A 24,458-nucleotide genomic window follows, 5' to 3' on the forward strand; every position below is an offset into this window, starting at 1 on the left:
ATTCCCTCATTATCTCCTGATTTATTTTCTGTCCTACTGTATAGCTACCATTAGGGAGCCTAAACATTACTCCCACCAGTGTCTTCTTCCCCTTGATATTTCTTACCTCCACCCATATGGATTCTATATCATTTGTTCCAAGATCCTTTCCTGTTATCGCACTTATTCCATCCTGTACTAACAAAGCTACCCCACCACCTTTTCCTTCCTGCCTGTCCTTTCGAAAAGTCACATACCCCTTAATATTTAGTTCCCAGCTTTGATCTACTTTTAACCAGATCTCCGTAATGGCTATAAGATCATACCCATTAACCTCTATTTGTGCTGTTAATTCATTTATTTTGTTCCGAATACAACTGCATTTAAGTAAAGGGCCACTAATTTTGCCTTTTTACCATTTTTTCCCCCTTTGATCCTATTTGCTGCTTTTTTTTTTAAATGTTTGTACACTCTGTCCCTTCCTGTCACACTCTGTATGTCATTACCTAAATAGCTGCCCTGCAATGCTTCAATATCATTTTGCTTTGTAAGCCTACGTATTCCCTCTCCAGAACGCTCCTCCCCTCTATTTAGTTTAAAGCCTTCTCTATAGCCCTAGTTATTCGATTCACCAGGACACTGGTCCCAGCATGGTTCAAGTGAAGCCCATTCCACCGGAACACCACCGCCCCTGCGGAGGCATGGCTCCTATTGTACCGCCGTTCTGCCTCTGTTCTTGGGTGGCAGAGAGGCATCAAGAGCCACCTTTACAAGGGATAGCCCTGGTCACTCAGAAGCCATTCACCCAGTCGGGCTGGAGCACTGAAGAGCCTCGGCACCTAGCAGAGTCTCAGGATGTTCACGTCATGGGAGCTGACAGGGTACCTTGCACAGGCTTGCAGAATTTGCATCCTGCGGTCACACAGTATCTGGACGTTCATGGAGTGGAATCCCTTCCTGTTAATGAAGACACCCAGCTGACCCCAGATGGCCACATGTGTGCAGTCGATGGCAACCTAGACGCAGGGGAACCCAGCAATTGCTGCAAAGCCTCTGGCTCGCTCAGCCTAACTGGCCTTGTTCGTACAGAAATGAATAAAAGTTAATACCCGGCTGAACAGAGCTTCTGTCACCAGCTTGGTACAACTGTGGACAGCTGATTGGGCAACTCCACACAGATCCCCTACTGATTCCTGGAAAGAGCCGGAGGCATAGACATTGAGGGCCACTGAGACCTTCAGCACCACTGGCATGGGGTGTCCATCCACACAGTCGGAGCTGATCTCAGGCCCGATCATCTGGCAAATGGAGGTCAGGGTCTCACTGGAGAGATGCAGCCTCCTTCAGCATTGCACCACGGGCATATTGAGGTAGCTGCGTTGCCACCTGTAAAATCTGGCTGCAGGACAGTGGCATCTTCTGCAGCCACTTCCGCCTTGGACTTCCTACTGGCCCTGTGCCCCTTGTATCTGCACCTCTCCTCCCACAGGTCCCTCCCCTGGAAGCTGCACTGGAACACCTGGCCTCCTCTCCCTTCTGCCCCTCTCTTACGCCACAGAGAAGGTGCCTCCAGAGGAGGCCACAATCCCTACTACCAGGGTAAGGGAAGTCTGATACCTGGTAGGGCCCATACACTCAGGGGGCCTTGAAGACACCAATGAGTCCTGAAATGACGCGTGGAAGTGCTAAGAATAAAGCCCCAAAGATTAAGCTGACAAGTACCAATAAGCAACCAGCTGCAAGTTATCTCCAAAACTCCTCACTATTCACAATGACAATGCTGCTGAACCTTTTTATCCCGCCCATGGATGAGGTTTTGTAAATTGTGGGCTGCTCGACTGCTCATTTTGCCCAAGCAACAAGCAGAAAACCACACGGCAATGGTAAATCCCGGTCAACTGGGTTGTCAAGGGCCTTAACTGGCCACTTAATTAATGGCGGGCGGAGCTCCGACTCCCACTCACACCCATCGACCAAAATATCACGCAAGTGCACAATGATGTCAGGGCGCTCGCCCAACGTCGCGCATCATTTTATGCTCGTTCAGGTTGGGCGTATGCCCACCCAACAAGCAGAAAATTCTGCCCCATGATGCTTAAAATCCCACATCTGGTGTCTAACCTTGGGCTGAAGGTCACCACAAAAAGTAGTAAGGATCTCAAGCAATCTGGAATGTTGAACTCAGGCAATTCAAAGTTAAGTAATGACTGATCCTTACTTCTGTATATTTTGCTTCTTAGAACATATCTCAACTAGCAATCTTAGCTACACCGTCAGCTTTTCTGCTGGTTCAGAAAGGTCATGATCCTTTACCCCTTATGGCATGAGCGACTTGCATTGAGTAGGCCTTCACACGTATGGTATGTGGTCAAGTTTCAGCCCATAGGAAGTGCAAACCTGTCTGTGGTAACTGACTTGCAGAGAACCTGAATAACAGGTATTGGAAAAAGCATTTGAGATTAACAGATGTTATAGGAGGTAAATACGAAGAGCAGCAAATAACTAGTTCTCAGTCTTATCTTGGATGGTTACTTTCACAACCATCAGTTTTGTAACTAGAACAAAAACAGAATTACCTGGAAAAACTCAGTTCTGTTGAAGGGTCATGAGGACTCGAAATGTGAACTCTTTTCTTCTCCGCCGATGCCGCCAGACCTGCTGAGTTTTTCCAGGTAATTCTGTTTTTGTTTTGGATTTCCAGCATCCACAGTTTTTTGTTTTTATCAGTTTTGTAATTAGTCCCATTTCTTCAGTGGAGCCCAGTAAACTCTCCAATTCCTCAGATAGTAGATCGAATGAAGGTTGCAGCATCAGCTGAATAGGATTCCCATTGGAATCAGTGTGCTCAGGATGGAAGCACTGTTTGACTTACAGTTTTGGTGAAACAAGATAGTCTCATTGAAAATTGACAAAGAATAACAGCCTATGATTAGCTCCAGATTAAGGTGGATTGCAACCAGATTCCCTCACATAACAGGTACACCACCATACTCCTGTCAGTGGCCTGAGGCAAATATTATTTCCTCAAACTCACCAACATGCAGCATATAATCAAAAAGAGTCCTCCTTGGGGTCCTGAACAAAATTTATTCCTCAACCAACATCATAAAAATGGGTTAGTTGATCACTTATCTCCTTACTGCTTGTGGAACCTTGTTGTGTGCAATATGGCTGCATTTTCTACAATACAACAGTAATTACAACCCGGAAGTACTTCATTGGCTGCAAAGCTCTCTGGGGCATCAGAGGTCATGCATGAGAGGTGCTATATAAATGTAAATCTCCTTTTTTAAAGTGAAAATGGAAAATGGGCTTGGCTTGTGTAGTCACCGTGAATGAAATGTATTTACCTGATCACAGTTGGGTAAAGCTCTGCAGTAAAAACATAGACAATATTAAAGGCAGCGCTGACAGCCAACTTTCCACATAGTGCCAATGAAGTGACATTCAGCAAGAATCCCAAGTCAAAGTCTGCTAAGAAAAAAAATATATATATTTAGATATGTGGTAAAGGCAGGTATATGGAGTTAGGTCATAAATCAGTCATGGTCTCGCTAAATGGTGAATAGGCTCAAGAGCTAAATGGTTTACTCTTGTTCCTATGTTCATCATATGACAGTGGTGAAAAGAACAATTATATTAATCTTTCAATACAGTACAGCAATACATTACTACCCTGGAGACCAGATACAGACTGTAAAACTCATTGGTAATAGTCTGTTGAGAATATGATCAATTTATAATATTATATTCATAGTAAGCATTAAACTATAGAAAATTAAAATTATGGGATGTTCTCTTACCCAGATGCCGAGGCAAGAACATGGTACTTATGCAGGCAACGCCTGCAAATAACAGAAATGCTGTCATCGTCTTGCGTCTTCCTGACCTTGGGGTTTGGGGTGGAGACAGGCAGAAAGAGGAAGAAAGCAGAATTATATTAATACAAGCCATCAAATCACAATCAGGTAGAGACTTCTGGAATGGAAAGACATGCATTAGTTTACACAGCACTAAATATTACATAAACTGATATCGTTGTCATGGAGCATTCGTACATGGTACCAGATTTCAATCATAAACAGGTTCAATTGCTCAAATCCTGCCATATGATACAGCAGAAAACTAACCACAGCTGTCTGACTCTTAGATCAAGCACCCTAACTTTTAAGTGGCACAATTAAAATCATTGACTGGCTCAATGGATGGCATTCTCACCTCTGTCAGATCATGTGTTCAAGACCCACTCCAGAGACATGAAGTCAAAGTCCAGGTTAACACACCAATGGAGTACTAGGGTCCATTCTTGGGTCTTGAAAAAAGTGGCTGCTGTGACAGTAGATGCACTGATTGTAATTTCCTAAAATTCCCTGGATTCTGGAACGATCCCATCAGATTGGAAAGTACTGAATTTAGCTCCTCTATTCAAGGAGGGAGGGAGGCAGAAAGCAGGAAACTACAGCCAGTTAGTTTAACATCTGTCATTGGGAAAAATGCTAGAATCTAATATTAAGGAGGTTATAGCGGGGCATTTAGAAAATCTTAATGCAATCAGGCAGAGTCAACATGATTTGTGAAAGAGAAGTCATGAATGACAAATGAAGTAACAAGCAATGTGGATTGAGAGGAACCTGCAGGCATGGTGTACAAAAGGCATTTGATAAGGTACCACATCAAAGGTTACTACACAAAATAAGAGCTCATGCTGTAAGGGATAACATATTAGTAAGATATAGGATTGGTTAGCTAACAGGAAACAGAGTCATTTTTGGGTTGGCAAGCTATAACTAGTAGAGTGCCACAGGGATCAGTCATACCAATTGAGAGTCTCTATTATTGGGCCTCTCGGGAATTTGCAGCTCCATATAGTTGACGACAGAGGTTGTTTTGATGTCTTCTACCGTTTTAAGAAGGTTAAGAGAACACAGGCATTTCTTCTCAAAAGAGATGATTGGTTGCAGATGAGGTAAATGATTTTGAATATCTGTTTGCTGCCATGCCTTAGTGGTTCAAGGGTCATGCCTATGCTCAAATGTTGGACTCCTCCAGGCCCATAGAGTAGCATGTCTGTCGTTCATAGCTAGAGGTCTCTTGGCCACGGTTCCTGATCAGAGAGGACCATAACACTGGCTCCTGTATCCAATTTGAAGTTGGTGACTTGATCATTTACAAAGATGTCTGTATTTTACTTTATTCATTCATTGGGATGTGGGCATCGTTGGCTAGGCCAGCACTTATTGCCCTTCCCTAATTGACCTCGAGAAGGTGATGGTGAGCTGCCTTCTTGAACCGCTTCAGTCCGTATGGTGTAGGTACACCAACAGTGCTGAGGAAGGGGGTTCCAGGATTTTGACCCAATGACAGTGAAGGAACAACAATATATTTCTAAATCAGGATGGTGAGTGACTTGGAGGGGAACTTTCAGGTGGTGGTGTTCGCATGTGTCTGCTGTTCATCCTTCTAAATGGTAACAGTCGTGGGTTTGGAAGGTGCTGTTGAAGGAGTCTTGGTGAGTTCCTGCTGTGCATCTTGTAGATGGTACACACAGCTGCTACTGTGCATCGATAGTGAAAGGAGTTAATGTTTGTAGATGGGGTGCCAATCAAGCTGGCTACTTTGGCCTGAATGGTGTCAAGCTACTTCAGTGTTTTTGGAGCTGCACTTATCTAGGCAAGTGGGGAGTATTCACACTCCTGATTTGTGCCTGGTTTTAGGGAGTCAGGGGGCGAGTTTTTTCTCCGTCCTTCTGCTTCCGATTCTGCAAAGGAGCTTTGTCCAGGCAATCTTCCTTTGGGTCTTCACTTCAGTGGCTGTGAGTCAGGTCAAAATGCTGTTCCTTTAATTTTCCAACTTTTGAATTACTGTCCCAGCTTCTGAGGTTCTGGGTCCTTCCATTTGCTGCCATCATGCTGTATGTTCAGTAGATCTCAAAGACATCCTGAATCTTGTACGGTTGAACATTAAGTGTTTATTGATAACATGTAACTACGTACATATATACAGGGTATAGCCCAAGGCAAGAGCTAACTCCATGCCTGCTTCTGCACAGGTATCTATCCAGTCCACAACTGACGCTAGTCTCAGGTTATGGGTCTCTTCACATCATACTTTTCGTGGTACTGTTTCCCACTCACACATTAATCTTTGCTATGCCAGATACCCTTAGACTACACCATTGCTGTGAGCTGACTCCAAGCTGGGCTCCACTCACATCGGCGTGGCTGACCATAATATGAAAGAAATGTTAACAAGCCGAGGGTCACTGCTTCTGCATAAACTGATCAGGATGACGACCTGCTCCTGGTTGCGCACATTTGTCCCGTTACCGGATAGCTTCTCTCCCTCTATACTCTTCTTCCTTCAAGCACTTCAGTGAGCCTCAGGATATCCAGGTAATGTAACCATCAACCTCTTAGGACTCCGCTCTCCAAACTGGAGATGCACGAGACGTGTGAGTGCGAGTCAACCACAACATACACATCCAGCATACCTGGGTTGCCTGGCAGTCCATGTTCCCTCAATCTGACAGCAAGCTAGTGGCCAATGGAAAAACGAAACGTGCCATTCCAAGGTGAGCGGGAGATCGAAACCGAAGGTAAAAGTTTCAGAAAAGGGAGAAGCAGCCTTGTCATTGTTTCACCCAAGTGGTAACTATGCAGACGATTACAAAAAAAGATTTTGCACCTAGTTCCCAACTACTTAATAATGGGGTACATGGTCATATAATGAATAAAAGGGTAGTAATTTGTTAACTACTTAATAACAAAACAATGTTATTCAAAGCTACTTAGAAAAAGGTATTGGTGTAACAGTTCAAGAGCTCCATCATGTGGGAATAAAGGTTATTGCTGCCATAAGGCATCAAAATTTAGAACAACTGCCTGGCAAGTAGCTAAACTACCTTAAATTTAAGTGTATAGTCAATTTTGAACAGAATCCTCAACATTGTATTTTACTTTTTAAAATTAATTTACAGGATGTGGGTGTCGCTGGCTAGGCCACCATTTATTGCCCATCCCTAATTGCCTTGAGAAAGTGATAGTGAGTTTCCTTCTTGAACCGCTGCAGTCCATGCTGTGTAGGTACAGCCACAGCACTGCTAGGGACTGAGTTCCAGGATTTTGACCCAGCAACACTGCAGGAACAGCGATATTTTTCCAAGTCAGGGTGGTAAGTGGCTTGAAGGGGAACTTCCAGTTGCTGGTGTTGCCATGCACCTGCTGCCCTTGACCATTTAGATGGTAACAGGCATGGGTTTGGAAGGTGCTGGCTAAGGAGACTTGGTGAGTTCCTGCTGTGCATGTAGTACATGGTGCACACTGTTGCCATTGTGCTGGATGGGGTGCTGATCAAGTGGGCTGTTTTGTTCTGGATAGTGTCAGACTTCTTGAGTGTTGTTGGAGCTGCACCCATCCAGGCAAGTGGAGAGTATTCCATCACACTCCTGACTTGTGTCTTGTAGATGGTGGACAGGCTCTGGGGAGTCAGGAGGTGAGTTACTCACTGCAGGATTCCTAGCCTCTGACCTACTCTTCTGACCACAGTATTTATATAGCTAGTCCAGTTCGGTGTCTGGTCAATGGTAACACCCAGGATGTTGATACCGGGGGGATTCAGTGATGGTAATGCCATTGAATGTCAAAGGACAATGGTTAAATTCTTTCCTGTTGGAGATGGTCATTGCCTGCCACTTGTGTGGCATGAATATTACTTGCCACTTGTCAGCCCTAGCTTGGATATTGTCCAGGATTTGCTGCATTTGGACATGGACTGCTTCATATGAGTCGTCGTGAATGGTGCTGAACTTCATGCAATCATCAGCGAACATTCCCACTTCTGACCTTATGATGGAAGGAAGGTCATCGACGAAGCAGCTGAGGATGGTTGGGCCGAGGACACCACCCTGAAGAACTCCTGCAGTGATGTCCTGGAGCCGAGATGATTGACCTCCAACAACCACAACCATCTTCCTTTGAGCTAGGTATGACTCCAACCAGTGGAGACTTTTGATCTTGATTCCCTTTGACTCCAGTTCTGCTAGGACTCCTTGATGCCACACTTGGTCAAATGCTGCCTTGATATCAAGGGCAGTCAGTCTCACCTCGCTTCTGGAGTTCAGCTCTTTGGTACATGTTGGAACCAAGGCAGTAGTGAGGTCAGAAGCTGAGTGACCCTTTCAGAACCCAAACGTGAACAGGTTATTGATAAGCAAGTGCCGCTTGATAGCACTGTTGCTCACCCCTTCATCACTTTACTAATGATCAAGAGTAGACTGATGCGGCGGTAAAGTGAGTGAGTGAGTTAATTGGATTAAAGGCTGCTGGTCTGAAGGCTTTGATGTAAACATGATAAACATGGGGGAAGTTTAGAAGCATAGATGTCAAGGGAACATTTGCACTTTTAAATAAACCAGACTAGACTAGATTGTTTTCTAAAGATGGAGTGAAATGTGTCGCCTAGCCAAGTGAAGTTTAGAAAGGGTTTTTATTTTTCCCAAAGGTTATTGGTAAAACTTAGTGCTATAAGAGATTTTTTTACTATCAGGAAGGTAAAGACCAAAGACACAGTGAAACAATGGGAAATTGCATTCAAAGGGGAAAATATGTATAAAGGAGCAAAGGCTGTGTATAAGGGTAGGCATTTTAAGATCTAACAAGTGTGAAAAGCCTTCAACATCTATGCCTCAAGCTGCTGTGTTCAAAGAACTGAAGAAAACTCATTTGGAATTTGACTGGTTCAAGGTATCATGTTTGTTTGCCTGGGTCTTTTAAAATCTCCGTGTTTTACTGTTGCCTTAATGAAAGTATGACTGGGAGTCAGATTAATTAGGGGATTTAGAAGTTATTATGTAGTAATTTGTAGATCTATGTATGTGCTTAAAATCATTTTTCTTTTTAATAAATGCATCATTCAGTTTTGTGAAAACCTATAAGACTTGGTGGTCTTATTGCTACTGAGTTCAAAGCCCGTATCTTGAAACATACAAATTAAAAAAATAGTTGTGGCAGTTGCCTCAAGTTTCCCTCTGGGATTTGAACAATTCAGCATTTACCATCGGCCACAACAGTATACAGGACATACCTCAGCAATTTTCCACATTGCTGGCAAGATGCCAATGTTGTAGCTATACTGGAACATCTTGGCTAGGGGCGTGGCAATTTCTGGAGCACAAGTCTTCAATGTTATTGCCGGAATATTGTCAGGGCCCATAGCTTCTGCAGTATCCAGTGCCTTCAGCCGTTTCTTGATATCACGTGGAGTGAATCGAATTGGCTGAAGACTGGCATCTGTGATACAGCGGGGGCCTCCAGAGGAAACCAAGATGGATCATCCACTCGGCACTTCTGGTTGAAGATTGCTGCAAATGCTTCAGCCTTATCTTTTGCACTGATGTGCTGGGCTCCTCCAACATTGAGGAAGGGGATATTTGTGGAGCCTCCTCCTCCAGTTGTTCAATTGTCCACCACCGTTCACGACTGGGTATGGGAGGGCTGCAGAGCTTAGATCTGATCCATTGGTTGTGGAATCGCTTAGCTCTTTCACTTGCTGTTTATGCTGTTTGGCACACAAGTAGTCTTGTGTTGTAGCTTCACAAGTTTGACACCTCATTTTTATGTAAGCCTGGTGCTGCTCCTGGCATACCCTCCTGTACTCTTCATTGAACCAGGGCTGATCCCCTGGCTTGGTGGTAATGGTAGAGTGGGGGATATGCCAGGCCACGAGGTTACAGATTGTAGTTGAGTACAATTTTGCTGCTACAGATGGCCCACAGTGCCTCACGGATGGCCAGTCTTGAGTTGCTCGGTTGTTTGAAATCTAACCCATTTAGCACAGTGATAGTGAGGGTATCCTCAATGTGAAGACTGAACTTCGTCTCCACCAGGACTATGCGATGGTCACTCCTACTGATACTGTCATGGACAGTCTAGCAGCTATGTTTTTTAGGACTCGGCCAGCCAGGTCAGCAGTGGAGCTTCCGAGCCACTCTTGGTGATGGACATTGAAGTTCCCCACCCAGAGTGCATTCTGCACCCTTGCCATCTCAGTGCTTCCTCCAAATGGTGTTCAACATGGGGGAGCACTGATTCATCAGCTGAGGGATGGAGATACGTGGTAATCAGCAGGAGGTTCTTTGCCCATATTTGACCTGATGCCATGAGACTTCATGGGGCTCAGAGTCGATGTTGAGGACTCCCAGGCAACTCCCTCCCGACTGTATACCACTGTGCCACTAGCTCTGCTTGGTCTGTCTTGCCAGTGGGACAGGACTACCCAGGAATGGTGATTGTGGTGTCTGAGACATGATCTGTAAGGTGTGATTCCATGAGTCTGACTATGTCAGGCTGTTGCTTGACTAGTCTGTGAGACAGCTCTCTAAATTTTGGCACTAGCTCTCAGAGTTGGTAAGGAGGACTTTGCAGTGTCGACACGGCTGTGTTTGCTGTTGTCGTTTCCAGTGCCTTGGTCGATGCCGGCTGGTCCATCCAGTTTCATTCCTTTTTATTGACTTTTCAGCGTTTGATACAACTGAGTGGCTTGCTAGGCCATTTCAGAGGGCAGTTAAAAATCAACCACATTGCTGTGGGTCTGGAGTCACATGTAGGCCAGACCAGTGAGGACGGCAGATTTCCTTCCATAACGGACATTAGTGAACCAGATGGGTTTTTACAACAATCGACAATCGTTTCATGATCATCATTAGGCTTTTAATTCCAGATTTTTTTTATTGTATTTGAACCCAGGTCCCCAGAGCAGTAACCTGGGTCTCCGGATTACCAGTCCAGTGACAATACCTCTACGCCACCGCCTCCTCTTGATTTATAATAACCTAAATATGACCATACAGTTCCACACCTGACCAACACTTCAGGATAACAGGTCAGAGCCTCCAAGCTGCTTGTGTTAATGATGTGAGTCAAGAAGAACACAATAAACTACACTGACAACAACTTGCATTTATACAACACTCTAATATTCAAGACGCTTCACAGAAGCAGCAGGGTTGAAATTCCTGACAAGTGCAATTGTGCAGTCACTGAAGGACACTTGGAAATGTTTTCAGTCAAATAGCCTGCCAACACCCACTTGTGTTGGTTCACAGGTAACAGAAGTCTACAGGCTTAAGAGTGGCGTGAAGCAAGTAATGCTTTCTGATACAAAAAAAGACTTGACTTGAATTTATATAGCTCCTTTCACAGCACTTCACAGCCAATTAAGTGCTTTTGAAGCTTAGTTACTGCTGCAGGAAACACTGCAGCCAATTTGTGCACAGCAAGCTCCCACAAATAGAAATGAGATAATGACCAGATAATGTGCTTGTAGTGATGGTCATTGAGGGAAAAATATTGGCTATGACATTAGGGAGAATTCTCCTGCTCTCCTTAATGCTGTGGGATTTTCACATCCACCCATGAGACCAAAAGAGGGCCTTGGTTTATCGCCTCATCTGAAAGATGCCACCTCTGTAGCAGGGCTGCAATCCCTCAGTCCTCTGTTCATTTCACAATCCCTAAATCTCACTGGTTAAAAGATACACTGCTAATACACTCGCCGAATATTCAGCGAAGTCCCACACGCCCCGTTATCAGCTTGCACTTCCAGAAATTTAACAGGCAGAAATTTAATGAGCTGAAGTGTGCAGTAATAAGTTTAACTAACGACCTAAGCTACAAGATGCCCAGTTCCAGCTAACTCTGGGCAATAATAATGTGGGTTTCACTGTAGAACTTGTCCTGGAAAATTGCAACCCCTCACATGGCTCATTGTTCCACTTTAAGATGGAAGGTGCTTAGTCTGTGCGAGTTAATTTGAGCATTCAGCGAGCAGATGCTCAGATAATTGAGCTTTGAATGGGCAGGGTTTTGTGGAAATTATAATTCTCTGAGGAAAGACAAATGACATCACCATCACATGACTAAATTTGGGGATTGGGGAAGAGGGGGGCAGGGTCATTCTCCTTTCACCAAATATTGTCATCTCAAATACTCAAATATCGTTACGCTATTGTGAACTGAGCCAACTTGAAAGTGAATATCAAGCTTTCAGATCCTTCTATGTCAAAATTTAGTCCAATGTGCGGGGGAGAGGTGATGGCATAGTGGTATTGTCGCTGGTCTGATAATCCAGAGATCCAGAGTAATTCAAAGACAGCCACGGCAGATGGTGGAATTTGAATTCAACAAAAATCTGGAATTAAAAGTATAATGATGACCATGAAACCATTGTAGACTGTTGTAAAAATTCATCTGGGTCACTAATGTCCTTTAGGGCAGGAAATTTGCCTTCCTTACTTGGTCTGGCCTACTTGTGACTCCAGACCCACAGCAATGTGGTTGACTCTTAAACGCCCTCTGAACAAGGTCAATTAGGGAGGGGCAATAAATGCTGGCCTAGCCTGAATGAATAAAAAAAAAAGGAATTCACACCTACTGAGCCTTGCTTTTACCCCTCAGAAGATACCAAAGGCTAGATATTTGTCAAGGCTGCGTCTTGAGGATTGTTCCACAGTTTCATTGCTTCCAACATGTATCTAAGACCACAATTAGTCATTTAAAGATTAGGCGGACATGTAACTCTTACCAGGATTTATCAATGAAGTAAAGGCAGAGAGGAAATGCTGGCACTTCCACAAGGCCGTACAAAGCGATGTTCAGGTAGCGATTGCCTTTCAATTCCCCCGCATTCAACGTTAGGCCATAATACACAAGACTACAAACATACCTATTCAAAGAGTAAACAGAGGCCAATCATTTTCCTTTCTAACCAAGGCTTCATTAAAGCAGAAAAAAATAAATAACAGACAAAACTATCAACCAACATACAGTCAGACGAGAGCAGGCCTCAAACAGAGATTAAGATCATTGATGTACTAATCAATGGGGAATAAATTCTTCAGATCCTGGCTCGGGGAAAGGGGAGTGACAGGGGTAAGAGGGAGAGGCAGCATTCATGACAAGGTGGGTGAATTGATAGCACAAATAAAGATAAAGGGATATGAATATGACATGCATTGCAGAAACATGGTTGCAAGGCGACAAATATTTGGAACTGAATATTCGAGGCTTCCTGGCATTTCGGAAGGATAGGAACAAAAGAAAATAATGCAGGGTAGCTGTGTTAGCAAAGGATGAGATCAGTACAGTGAGAAATGAGCCTTGCTCCACAGATAAAGATACAAAATCTGGGTGGCAACAAGAAATAGCCAAGTAACGAAGTCACTACTGATAGTAGTCCACAGGTCCCCTTAACAGTAGCTATACTATAGGGCAGAGTATGCAACAAGAAATAATGGGGCTTGTAAGAAAGGTACAGCAATAATTGAGAGTGATTTTTATCTTCATATAAACGGGATAGATCAAATGACAAAAGTGGGCTGAAGAATAAGTTCAAAGTGTATTTGGGACAGTTTCTTAGAACAGTACAGTTTTGGTCTCCTTATCCAAGGAAGGATCTATTTACATAGGAGGCAGCTCAGAGAGAGATCGCCAGGCTGACCTTAGGATAAAGGGTTGCCTCAAGAAGAAAAACTGAGCAGGTTGGGCATAAATTCATTTACAAGAATGGGAGGTGATCTTATTGAAACATATAAGATTCTGAAGGGGTTTGACAGGGTGATATTGAGAGGATGTTTCTCATCGTGGAAGAATCTAGAACTAGGGAACACGGTTTAAGAATAAGAGGTCTCCCTTAGAAGGAGATGAGGAGGAATTTCTTCTCTCAGAGGATTGTTAGTTTTTGGAATTCTCTTCCCCAGAGAGCAATGGAGTCTGGGTCATTGAATATATTCAAGGCAGAGTTAGGTAGATTCTTGAATGACGAGGGAATCAAGGGTTATGCGGGTCTGACAGGAATGGAGTTAAGGCCACAATCAGATCAGCCATTGCAATCCATGAAGCGTAGGTACACCCACTGTTAGGAAAGGACTTCCAGGATTTTGACCCAGCAGTGATATGGTTCCAAGTCAGGATGGTGTGCGATTTGGAGGGGTGGTGTTCCCTTGCATCTGCAGTCCTTGTTCTTCTAGGTGGTAGAGGTTGTGGGTTTGGAAGGTGCTGTTGAGGAGCTTTGGTGAATTGCTGCAGTGCATTTTATAGATGGTATACACCGCTGCCATTGTGCATCGGTGGTGGAGGGAGTGAACATTTAAGGTGATGGATGGGGTGCCGCCAATCAAGAAAGCTACTTTGTCCTGGATGGTGTCGAGCTTCTTGAATGTTGTTGGAGCTGCACTCATCCAGGCAAGTGGAGAATATTCCATCATGTTCCTGATTTGTGCCTTGCTGATAGTGGACAGGCTTTGGGGAGTCAGGAGGTGAATGACTCACTGCAGAGTTCCCAGCCTTTGACCAGCTCTTGCAGCTACAGTTTTTAAATAATTGGTCCAGTTCAATTTCTAGTTAATGGTAACCCCCGCAATGTTGGTAATGCCACTGAATGTCGTGGGAAGATGGTTCAATTCTCTGTCATGAAACGATTATATTTTTCATAATATTATTGTAGGTTTATGGGTGTGAGTGTGGATGGTCCTATGTGATTGATTTAATTAGACTAGAGATGTTTAGGCTACAAGACTGAAATTATCAGAAGATAAACAGACCGTTGAAATGGAGGTGGATAAGCTAGGGTGAGGGCTCAACAGATAGGGTATGAATTTGCATTTTTAGGTAAGTGAAGGGGTTGTTTGATTTTCAAAGGGATAATGTAATGTTTACAACTAAGAAGTGAGGCAAAGCAATACATTTATTTTTTCCAAAAGGAAAAGGTCCATATTGACAATATGAAAGATTTTTACATTATGGGAAAAGTAAATTTCCAAAGACATATAGAACAATGGGAGTTTAAATATTCAAGGGAGAGAAACATATATAAAGAAGGATGGAAGGCTATGTGGGGATGTGACCGTGTAAAATCTTGAAAGGTACACAGTGTGAAATAGACTTGGGCGGGGGGGAGAGAAACAACTAGTCACACTGAAGAAGAAGCGCTGCTGCAATAACTAAAGTTGCAGTAAAAGTTTTTGTAATTCCACTGTCAAGTGGGTGCTGTGGTAACCTGGCTGGATTGCCTATTTAAATGTGAAATCTTTTTGGACTGTTGCCTTAAAGGGAGTATGGAATCGGGAGTCAGGTTAATTAGGAATTTCAGGATTTGTTATAATATAATGTAACTGTAATCTTATGTATGTGTTTGAATTCTTTTCTTTGGTCAATAAATATTTTAATTTAATTTTTAAAATCACTAAAGGTGGTGAGACTCTATTTCTGAAGTCATTGCACAAATCTTCTCATAATAAATACAAATTGCAAAACCGTTGCAATAGCATGCCAAATTTTTCTTGTGGATTTGGTCTGCCTGGCACATACCACCTGCCACATCATAACATCTTTCTTGTTAGAGATGGTCATTGCCTGGCACTTATGTGGCGCGAATATTACCTGCCACTTGTCGGCCCATATTGTTCAGGTCTTGCTACGAATGGGCACAAGCTGCTTCAGTATGTGAGTAGTCGTGAATGGTGCTCAACATTTTGCAATCATCAGCGAACATCCCCACTTCTGACCTTATGATGGAGGGAAGGTCATTGATGAAGCAGCTGAAGGTGGATGGGCCTCGGACACTACTCTGAGGTACTCCTGCAGTGATGTCCCGGAACCGAGATGATTGACCTCCAACAACCACAACCATCTTCCTTTCTGCTGGGTATGACTCCAGCCAGCAGAGAGTTCCACTCCCTCGCACCACCCCCCACCCCCACCAATCCCCATTGACTCCAGTTTTGCTAGGGCTCCTTGATGCCACATTCGGCCAAATGCTGCCTTGATGCCAAGGGCACTCAATATCACCTGACTTCTTGCGTTCAGCTCTTTTGTCCATGTTTGAACCAAGGCTATAATGAGGGCAGGGGCTGCGCGGCCCTGGCAGAAACCAAACTGAGAGTCAGCGAGTAGATTATTGCTGATTAAGCACTGCTTGATAGCACTGTCGACAACACCTTCCATCACTTTACTGATGATAGAGAGTAGGCTGACGTACCAGTAATTGGGAGGGTTGGATTTGTCCTGCTTTTTATGTACAGGATATACCTGGGCAATTTTCCACATTGCCGGGTAGGTGCCAGTGTTGTAACTGCAGTGGAACACCTTGCCTAAAGGTGCGATTAGTTCTGGAGTACAAGTCTTCAGTACTATTCCGGAATATTGTCAGGGCCCATGGCCTTTGCAGTATCCGGTGCCTTCAGCCGTTTCTTGATATCACATGGAGTAAATCAAATTGGCTAAAGACTGGCATCTGTGATGCTGGGTGCCTCCAGGGGTAGCTGAGATGGGGAGTGATCAAACTCTAAGGTGGAGAATGGATCGCAACACGGTTAAGGCAAAGAAGCATGACTGAGTGATGGAGTGGAGAAGCACACAATTAGAAGAGTTGGGAAGTGAACCATGGTTGTATTCTCTTGCAAGCCCCTCCTAAACACAGTCTGCAGCTGCTCCTTAACCCACAAACACATCCTGACCTGAAAGAAAAGCACCAAAGACAAAGAGGCAGAAGTGGGAAAGAAAGAGAAATTGTAGAAAATGAAAGCAGAAACAGGTGGACTGCAATTTCTTTAGTACCAGAAAGGAATAACCACAGTGACATTTCCTCCATTGGTTGTAATAAGCTTTGTGCTGAGTAGTCCAATTTATTCAAAGGTCTTTTACACATTAAATTTCAAAAATGGTATGGGAAGAATTAATTAGCTTATCACTATTACCAATATGTATGTAGACCTCAATGCATTCATATGAAGATTTAGATTTAATGCAATCTTAATTTTCTCCTGTAAAGTTATAAAAATAAAAAGGCAGGGAATTCCTGCATGCAAAATGATCCTCTTGAGAACAGTAGATTACGGTACCTTTACATTGGAAGGGTTTAAGACATGCTACAGGCCCACTCAACTGAACAGTGAATCTGCAAATCTTTGCACTAAGTCCTTTTTATGATCACTTACCACACATACATCAAAATGGCAGTTCTCCAGCGTAATGTAGGGTATCTCACCAGGTCCATCACTCCATGAACTGACTGACCAATTTTCGTTGTTCCAGCACAGGGCTTTAGTTGCACAAAAATCATTTCGTTCCCATTCCTGTGTGCAATATATTGTAGCACCTCCTCTGCTTCCTCAGTCCTCCCATGGGAATATAACCACCTTGGCGATTCTGGAATTGTACTGCATCAGAAAATTGGCACTATGAAACACAACTCAAATTACTGAAATTACCGTCACTTAGAGCTACTAGAAACCCTGAAGATAAAACTAGAAAATCGCAAACAGGATTTGTCAGGTCATAAAAACATTACATTTAACTCCAAGTGCAAAGCAGCCTAAAAGAGGTATTGTCCAAGGGAGAGACAAGTGCTGCTGAAGGTATTTATTACAACAGACTGTAGTCCAATGATTGATTTCAATGCTTAATAAATCAATAACAATTCACATTTATATAGCACATTTAACTAGTAAAATATCTCAAGGTGTTTCATATGAACATTATCAAACATAATTTGACACCATGCCATGAGTGAAAACATTTGGACAGTAATTAAAAGTTGGTGACAGAGATAGGTTTCAAGCAGCAACTGAAAGGAGGGGAGGTGGAGAAATGGAGGGTTTAGGGAGGAAATTCCAGAGCTTAGAGCCTTGGCATTAGAAACCAACAGTGCAGTCATGAAAATTAGCAATGCACAAGATGTTGGAATTGAAGAATTAGAGGAATCACTTTGCAGAGTTAATCGACTCAAATTAGAAGTGATTTGTTAATTTATATTGCAATGAAGTCAACTTCTGAAATAGTGTGCCCTGGGAAAACATTCATCTCTCAGCCAACACCAAGAAAAAAGTTAACTCAACATTTATTTTATTGCTGTCTGTAGCACATTGTTGAACAAAAATTGGCTGTTGTGTTTAACTACATAACAACAGCAACTGCATTTCAAAAGTAATTCATTGTTGCGAAGTGCTTTGGGAAATCCCAACAATACAATATGTTAGGTGGATGCTGAATTTTTTTTAATATACAAACTAATGAAAAATTTTGTCTGGGTTTACAATATGGGCTACTTTAGAAGATTATGGGCTGATCTAATTGAGGTGTTTAAGATGCTTAAAGAATTTGATACAGGAGATAGAAACAGAGAACGTTTACGGCCCAGAAGACGGCCATTTGGTCCATCATGAATATGCTGGTCAAGAGAGGACAATCTAGCCTAATCCCACATTCCAGGTCTGTAGCCCTGTAGGTTAAATGCAATGAGGGTTTCTGCTTTCACCATCCTTTCAAGTAGCGAATTCCAGAGCCTTGCCAGGTGGAAAATTTTCTGCTCAACTCCTCTCTAATCCTTCTGCCAATTACTTTAAGTCTATGCCCCTTGGTTATTGACCTCGCTGCTAACAGAATTAGGTTCCTCCTATCCATTCTATCCAGGCCCTTCAAAATTTTGCACACTCCTCAGCCTCCTCTGTTCTAAAGAAAACAAACCCAACCTATCCAATCTTTCCTCATAGCCTAAATTCGCCATTCCTGGCAACATTCTTGTAGCTCTTCTCTGTACCCTCTTTAACATGATCCCATCCTTCCTGCAACACAGTGACCACAACCGTACACATTAGTCTAGTTGTGGTACATCTAAGGTTCTAGGCAGCTACATCATAGCCTCCCTTCTCTTATGCCTGACCAATAAAGGCAAGTATCCCATATGCCTTCTTAACTACCTTATCTGTGTTGTTACCTTCAGAGGCTGTGGACATAGACACCGAGGTCCCTCTGTTCCTCTAAAGCTTCTCAGAATCTGACTATCTGTGTATTCCCTTGCCTTGTTTGCCTTCTCCAAATGCATTACCTCTCACATTTCCAGATTGAATTCCATGTGCCACCTTCCTGCACAGCTGACCAATCCATTGATATCTTCCTGCAGTCTGCAGCTTCACAGAACCACAGGATCACAATCGTTAACAGTGCAGGAGGTGGCCATTCAGCTCATTGAGTCTGCACTGGCTCAATGAAAGAGCAACCTACCTAATGCCATTCCCCTGCCTTATCCCCGTAACCTTGCACATTTTCTCTTTTCAGGTAGCAATCCATTACCTTTTGAATACCTCAATCGAACCTGCCTCGACCATCCCCACAGGAAGTTTGTTCTAGACTCCAACCACCCTCTGGATGAAAAAATTTTTCTCATCACTTCTGCTCCTAATGCCCATAATTTTGAATATGTGCCCTCTAGTGCTTGATGTACTCTTGAGTGGGAACAGTTTCTTATTATTTACCCTGTCCATGCCCCTCAGGATCTTGAATACCTCTATCAAATCTTCTCTCAGCCTTCTATTCTCCAAAGAAAACAGACACAACCTCTCCAATCTATTCTCATAGCTATAGTTATTTATCCCTGGGATCATTCTTGTGAATCTCCTCTGTACTCTCTCCAATGCCTTCACATGCTTCAAATATGGTGCCCGGAACTGAACGCAATACTCCAGTTGAGGCCTATTGTCTTATACAAGTTTAACATGACCTCCTTGCTCTTGTACTCAATGCCCCTATTAATAAGACCTAGGATACCATATGCTTTATTAATTGCTCTCTCAACATGCCCTGCCACCTTCAATGACTTATGTACCTATACACCGAGGTTCCTTTGTTCCTGCACTTCCTTTAGAGTTTCTCCCTTTATTTTATACTGTCTCTCCACATTCTTCCTGCCAAAATGAATCACTTCACACTTCTGTGCATTGAACTTCATCTGGCATTTGTCTGTCCAATCCATCAATATGTCTATGTCATTTTGAAGTTCAAGAGTATCCTTATCACAGTTGACAATACTCCCAATCTTCACATCATCTACAAATTTTGAAATTATGCCCTGCACACCACATTCTAGGTCATTAATATATATCAAGAGCAGCAAGGCTCCCAACAGTGACCTCTAGGGAACTCCACTACAGACCCTCCTCCAATCTGAAAAACAACCATTTATCACTACTCTGTTTCCTGTCCTTCCTCACGATCAATCATATGGCCAATATTCATTTCAACTGCAAACTTCTTAATCAATCCATCTACTTTTAAGTTTAAATCATTGATATATACCACAAAAAGCTACTGAGCCAATTTTGGATCCATCTTGTCACTTTCTTTTGGATCCCATGAGCTTTTAATTTTCTGACCATTCTGCTATGGGAAACATTGTCAAAAAACCTTGCTAAAATCCACATACATCAAACACGCTACCATCAGTAACGCTTTATGTTGCCTCAAAAAATTCAATCAAGATGGTCAGACATGACCTTACCTTAAGAACTCCATGCTGATCTTCTTGATTGATCCATTTCTTTCTAAATGACGATTTATACTGTCTGTCAGAACTTTTTCCAAAATTTTCCCACCACCGAGGTTAGGCTGACTGACCTACAATTGCTCGGGCTATCCCTTCTTCCCATTTTAAACAACGGTACAATGTTGGCAGTCCTCCAGCGTCATGCCTGTAGCCAGAGAGGATTGGAAAATGATGGTCAGAGCCTGCGCTATTTCCTCCCTTTGCAGCCTGGGAAACATTTCATCTGGACCTGGTTATTTAGCCACTTTTAAGGATGCTAAAAACCTTAATATTTCCTCCTTCACTATGTTTATCCCATCCAATATTTCACACCCTCCTCCTCAAACTACAATGTCTGCTTCGTCCCCTACTTTTGTGAAATATTGCAACTCCTGCTGGTGACAATGAGTTCAGGACAGTCGTACATACAACCTTGGCCCTCACTGCAGCAGCCGACCTTGTACAACTGATCCTGGTGCCTTTCCAGTTGCCAGCAGAAGCATCAGCATTACGCAAATCCCAATTCCTGCATAGCCCGGCTAGTTATTTGATAGTTAATGGGCCTCTTAAGCCCAGAGTCATTGTCTCAAGCTCCACGTTAGACAATGTTTTTATATTTAATTTTTAAAAATTATTTAACTTTTTTTATTCAAAAGTGAAAATTGTGGTGAATAAATGCCCTTTTGGCAGGTACAATAATTAAAAACTGCATCCTGGGAGAGCTCAGCTGCCAAAAAATACATTCATTTGTAGAAAATAATAAACGTTAATAAATAATGCAAGATGAAGTAAGCCCATATATTTTGATGCTTCTGAAAGACTTTTTGATAGCATCTGAAAAAGTCCTATTATAAAAGCAATACCCCAATGTGCTTCTGATGAAAATTTTAATAATAATGACTGGGAAATGAACAGAATGTTTAGGGAACTGTCAATCCTAGCATAATTCTGTTTTAATTTACTCCCTAATACCAGGTTTCAGTTTGCATCTCAATGACTTAATTTAGGATGTCTGTCTAGTTACAAATGATAAAATGAGTTATAAGACACCAGCTGCACTTAAAAGCACTCTGACTGACTGCAACTGACACTGCCTCAGCATGTGTAGGAAGTGCTCCCTCTAGTGATACAGCACAAATAAACTGATAAAAACAAAAAAACTGCGGATGCTGGAAATCCAAAACAAAAACAGAATTACCTGGAAAAACTCAGCAGGTCTGGCAGCATCGGCGGAGAAGAAAAGAGTTGACGTTTCGAGTCCTCATGACCCTTCGACAGAACTTGAGTTCGAGTCCAGGAAAGAGCTGAAATATAAGCTGGTTTAAGGTGTGTGTGTGGGGGGACGGAGAGATAGAGAGACAGAGAGGTGGAGGGGGTTGGTGTGGTTGTAGCGACAAACAAGCAGTGATAGAAGCAGATCATCAAAAGATGTCAACAACAATAGTACAATAGAACACATAGGTGTTAAAGTTAAAGTTGGTGATATTATCTAAACGAATGTGCTAATTAAGAATGGATGGTAGGGCACTCAAGGTATAGCTCTAGTGGGGTTTTTTTTTTATTTTTTTATATAATGGAAATAGGTGGGAAAAGGAAAATCTTTATAATTTATTGGGAAAAAAAAGAAGGGGGAAACAGAAAGGGGGTGGGGATGGGGGAGGGGACTCACGACCTAAAGTTGTTGAATTCAATATTCAGTCCGGAAGGCTGTAAAGTCCCTAGTCGGAAGATGAGGTGTTGTTCCTCCAGTTTGCGTTGGGCTTCACTGGAACAATAAACTGAGCCTTTGTGAAAACAGACAAGGTAGTAATTTAGAGCCAGCTCTCCCCTTGTGCCTCTACTTGCTTTGGTGATCTGGTTAAGGGATCCAGAACAATGGAGGATCATCTTAAAATTAGAGCTGGTCCATTCATGGTTAATGTCAGAAAACACTTCCTCGAAAATCAGGAAACCTCAAACTGTCTTTTGTGAAAAACTGAGGGTAAATTGAAAATTTTAAAACTGAAATTGATAGATTTTAGTTAGGCGAGGGTATTAAGGATAATGGAACCAAGGTAAGGAAATAGAGTTAGGATACCGGTCAGCCATGAGCTAACTGAATGTTGGAACTGGCTTGAGGAGCTGTCAGAAATATGCCACAACTTATTAAATACACGAATAAAAAACACCAAACACGATTGTTATTTTTAATACAAACTCTAAACAGGAACCTGGGAACTACAGGTCTGTTAAATTGACATCTATAGTACAGAACTGACCAAATGCATTATAAAATTAAGTGCTTCAACATAAATGAAATAAGGATATAACCAATGTAGCTTAATAGCTTGCCAAGTTAAATTGACTTGGATTGAAGATGTATTAAAATTATGGGAAATCAGGTATCTTGACTTTCAAAAGGCACGTGACAGCCCTCCTCACCAGAGTTTTTTTTTGGTTGAAGTAAAAATTCTTGTAACGGAAGAGGATATGGTAAATTGAATCATAAGTAAGTAAACAGGAAATGAACAGTCATTGTAACCAGCAGAATTGATGATGAAAACATGAAAAGTAGGAAATGAACTTCACAGATGCCATTAGGTTTTGGAGAAAAGCTGAAAGCCTCAAGGAAAGTGACAACATTCAGAGAGATCTACTAACATCAAACATCTGATAGATGAGTTGCAGGTGGATTTTAATTGAGAAATGGGAGAGAAAAATAAAACTAAAAATACCAATTTGGTTCGCAAAAAATTTCTGGTATAGTAAAAGCTCCTTTTATCTCTTATGCCACTCATCCTTTCTTAACCATTTCATAATTCACCTCCTCTCCAACATCCCAATGAAAGCTCTGGATCTCCAGTGAGACAAACTGCTTTCAGTTCTCGGCACTGAACTGCAGGAAAGATATACTGGTCTTAGAAGGGATGGACCGCAGATTCGTTAGAATGATGCTGGGATCAAATTATAGGGGAAGGTTGCATAGACCAGGTTTGGACTCCCTCGTGAATAGAAGATTAAGGGGTTATCTAATTGTGGTGTTTAAGATAATTAAGCAATTTGACAGGGTAGAAAGAAGCTATTTTCTTAGGTAGAGTTCAGAAGAAGGGGCATAATCTTAAAATTAGAGCAAGCTGTTGAGGGGTTATGTCAAGGAGCACTTCTTCACACAAAAGTTAAGATACAGCTTGTATGGAATATCAATACCAGCACAGACTAGTTGGACTGACTGGCCTGTAGTGTCAGCGAATTCTATGTAATTTTATATAGTCAGCCATGTTCTAATTGAATGGTGAAACAGGCGGGAGGGATTAAATGGTCCACTCCCGTTCAAATAAGTATTAGTTAATAAATATCCCCAACACATTTTAATTATCTACAGGTTGGTGATCCTCTACTCTCAGGTGGCCCACCTCAGTTTTAAAAATTAACTACTTCCTGAAATCTTTGTAAAATACTTCACCATTTCTTTTTCACTTTCTTTCCCTGATGCTCCCTCTTGTCTTTCCTTCTCTGCTCTTTACCTCTTTTCTTACTAACTCACATTTTTTGAGTTCCCAAACCCTGCATTTTATCAAAGGAAGATGCTGAGTGTTTTCTTCTAATTCTTGTTTTGGGAAGGGTGGGAACAGAAGAGGGAAACGCAACTAGCCAGTTCCCTTTGAATGACCCGGGTGCAGAGCAGTGCTGGCATAGGCCCTAAAGCAGGTCTTCAGCGCTTCGGCCTTTTGTAACACAACAACTTTCATTTCAGTTGGTCACTCTTTTCCTCTCCACATTCTCAAATGTGTCTTAGCCCCAACCTTACAGAAGCTGACTAAAGTTAAGAACCATAGTGAAATCTGGTAGTCCTGTACTACACCCTGCAAATCTCCACATCTGCCTAGATTACCAGTGCTGGCTCTGACACCAAATATTGCAGGCAAACCGTCAACGACACTGTCCCCTTAATCTGAAGACTTGACTTAGAAAACATGCTATCAACTATCTGACGTTCAGGATATTGAAACTTACTCCTAACAATCCTAACAAGCATGACATTCACAATTTCCTGTACGGTGCCCAAGATGAGAAATGCCACTAACTTACTAGGCCTTTATGCTGCATTATGTAAATATATTCAGTCTGTAATAAATAGATTTACTCCA

At 42.5% G+C, this 24,458-nt stretch overlaps 1 protein-coding gene across 3 annotated transcripts in view; it reads right to left on the reverse strand.

The window, feature by feature from the left end:
• Window positions 1–24,458, reverse strand: part of slc22a15 (solute carrier family 22 member 15) — a 120,527-nt gene that overhangs the window by 20,994 nt on the left and 75,075 nt on the right. For 2 of the 3 annotated variants that reach the window (XM_041210208.1, XM_041210210.1), the window contains exons 6-9: window positions 16,970–17,191; window positions 12,559–12,699; window positions 3,783–3,868; window positions 3,330–3,453 (exon numbers count right to left, since the gene is read on the reverse strand). In XM_041210208.1, coding sequence (XP_041066142.1) covers window positions 3,330–3,453; window positions 3,783–3,868; window positions 12,559–12,699; window positions 16,970–17,191 — 573 coding nt within the window. The remainder of the gene's footprint in view (window positions 1–3,329; window positions 3,454–3,782; window positions 3,869–12,558; window positions 12,700–16,969; window positions 17,192–24,458) is intronic. The other variant, XM_041210209.1, reaches the window with a different exon arrangement.

This window comes from Carcharodon carcharias, chromosome 17, assembly GCF_017639515.1.
Source record: "Carcharodon carcharias isolate sCarCar2 chromosome 17, sCarCar2.pri, whole genome shotgun sequence".
Taxonomy (NCBI): Eukaryota; Metazoa; Chordata; class Chondrichthyes; order Lamniformes; family Lamnidae; genus Carcharodon; species Carcharodon carcharias.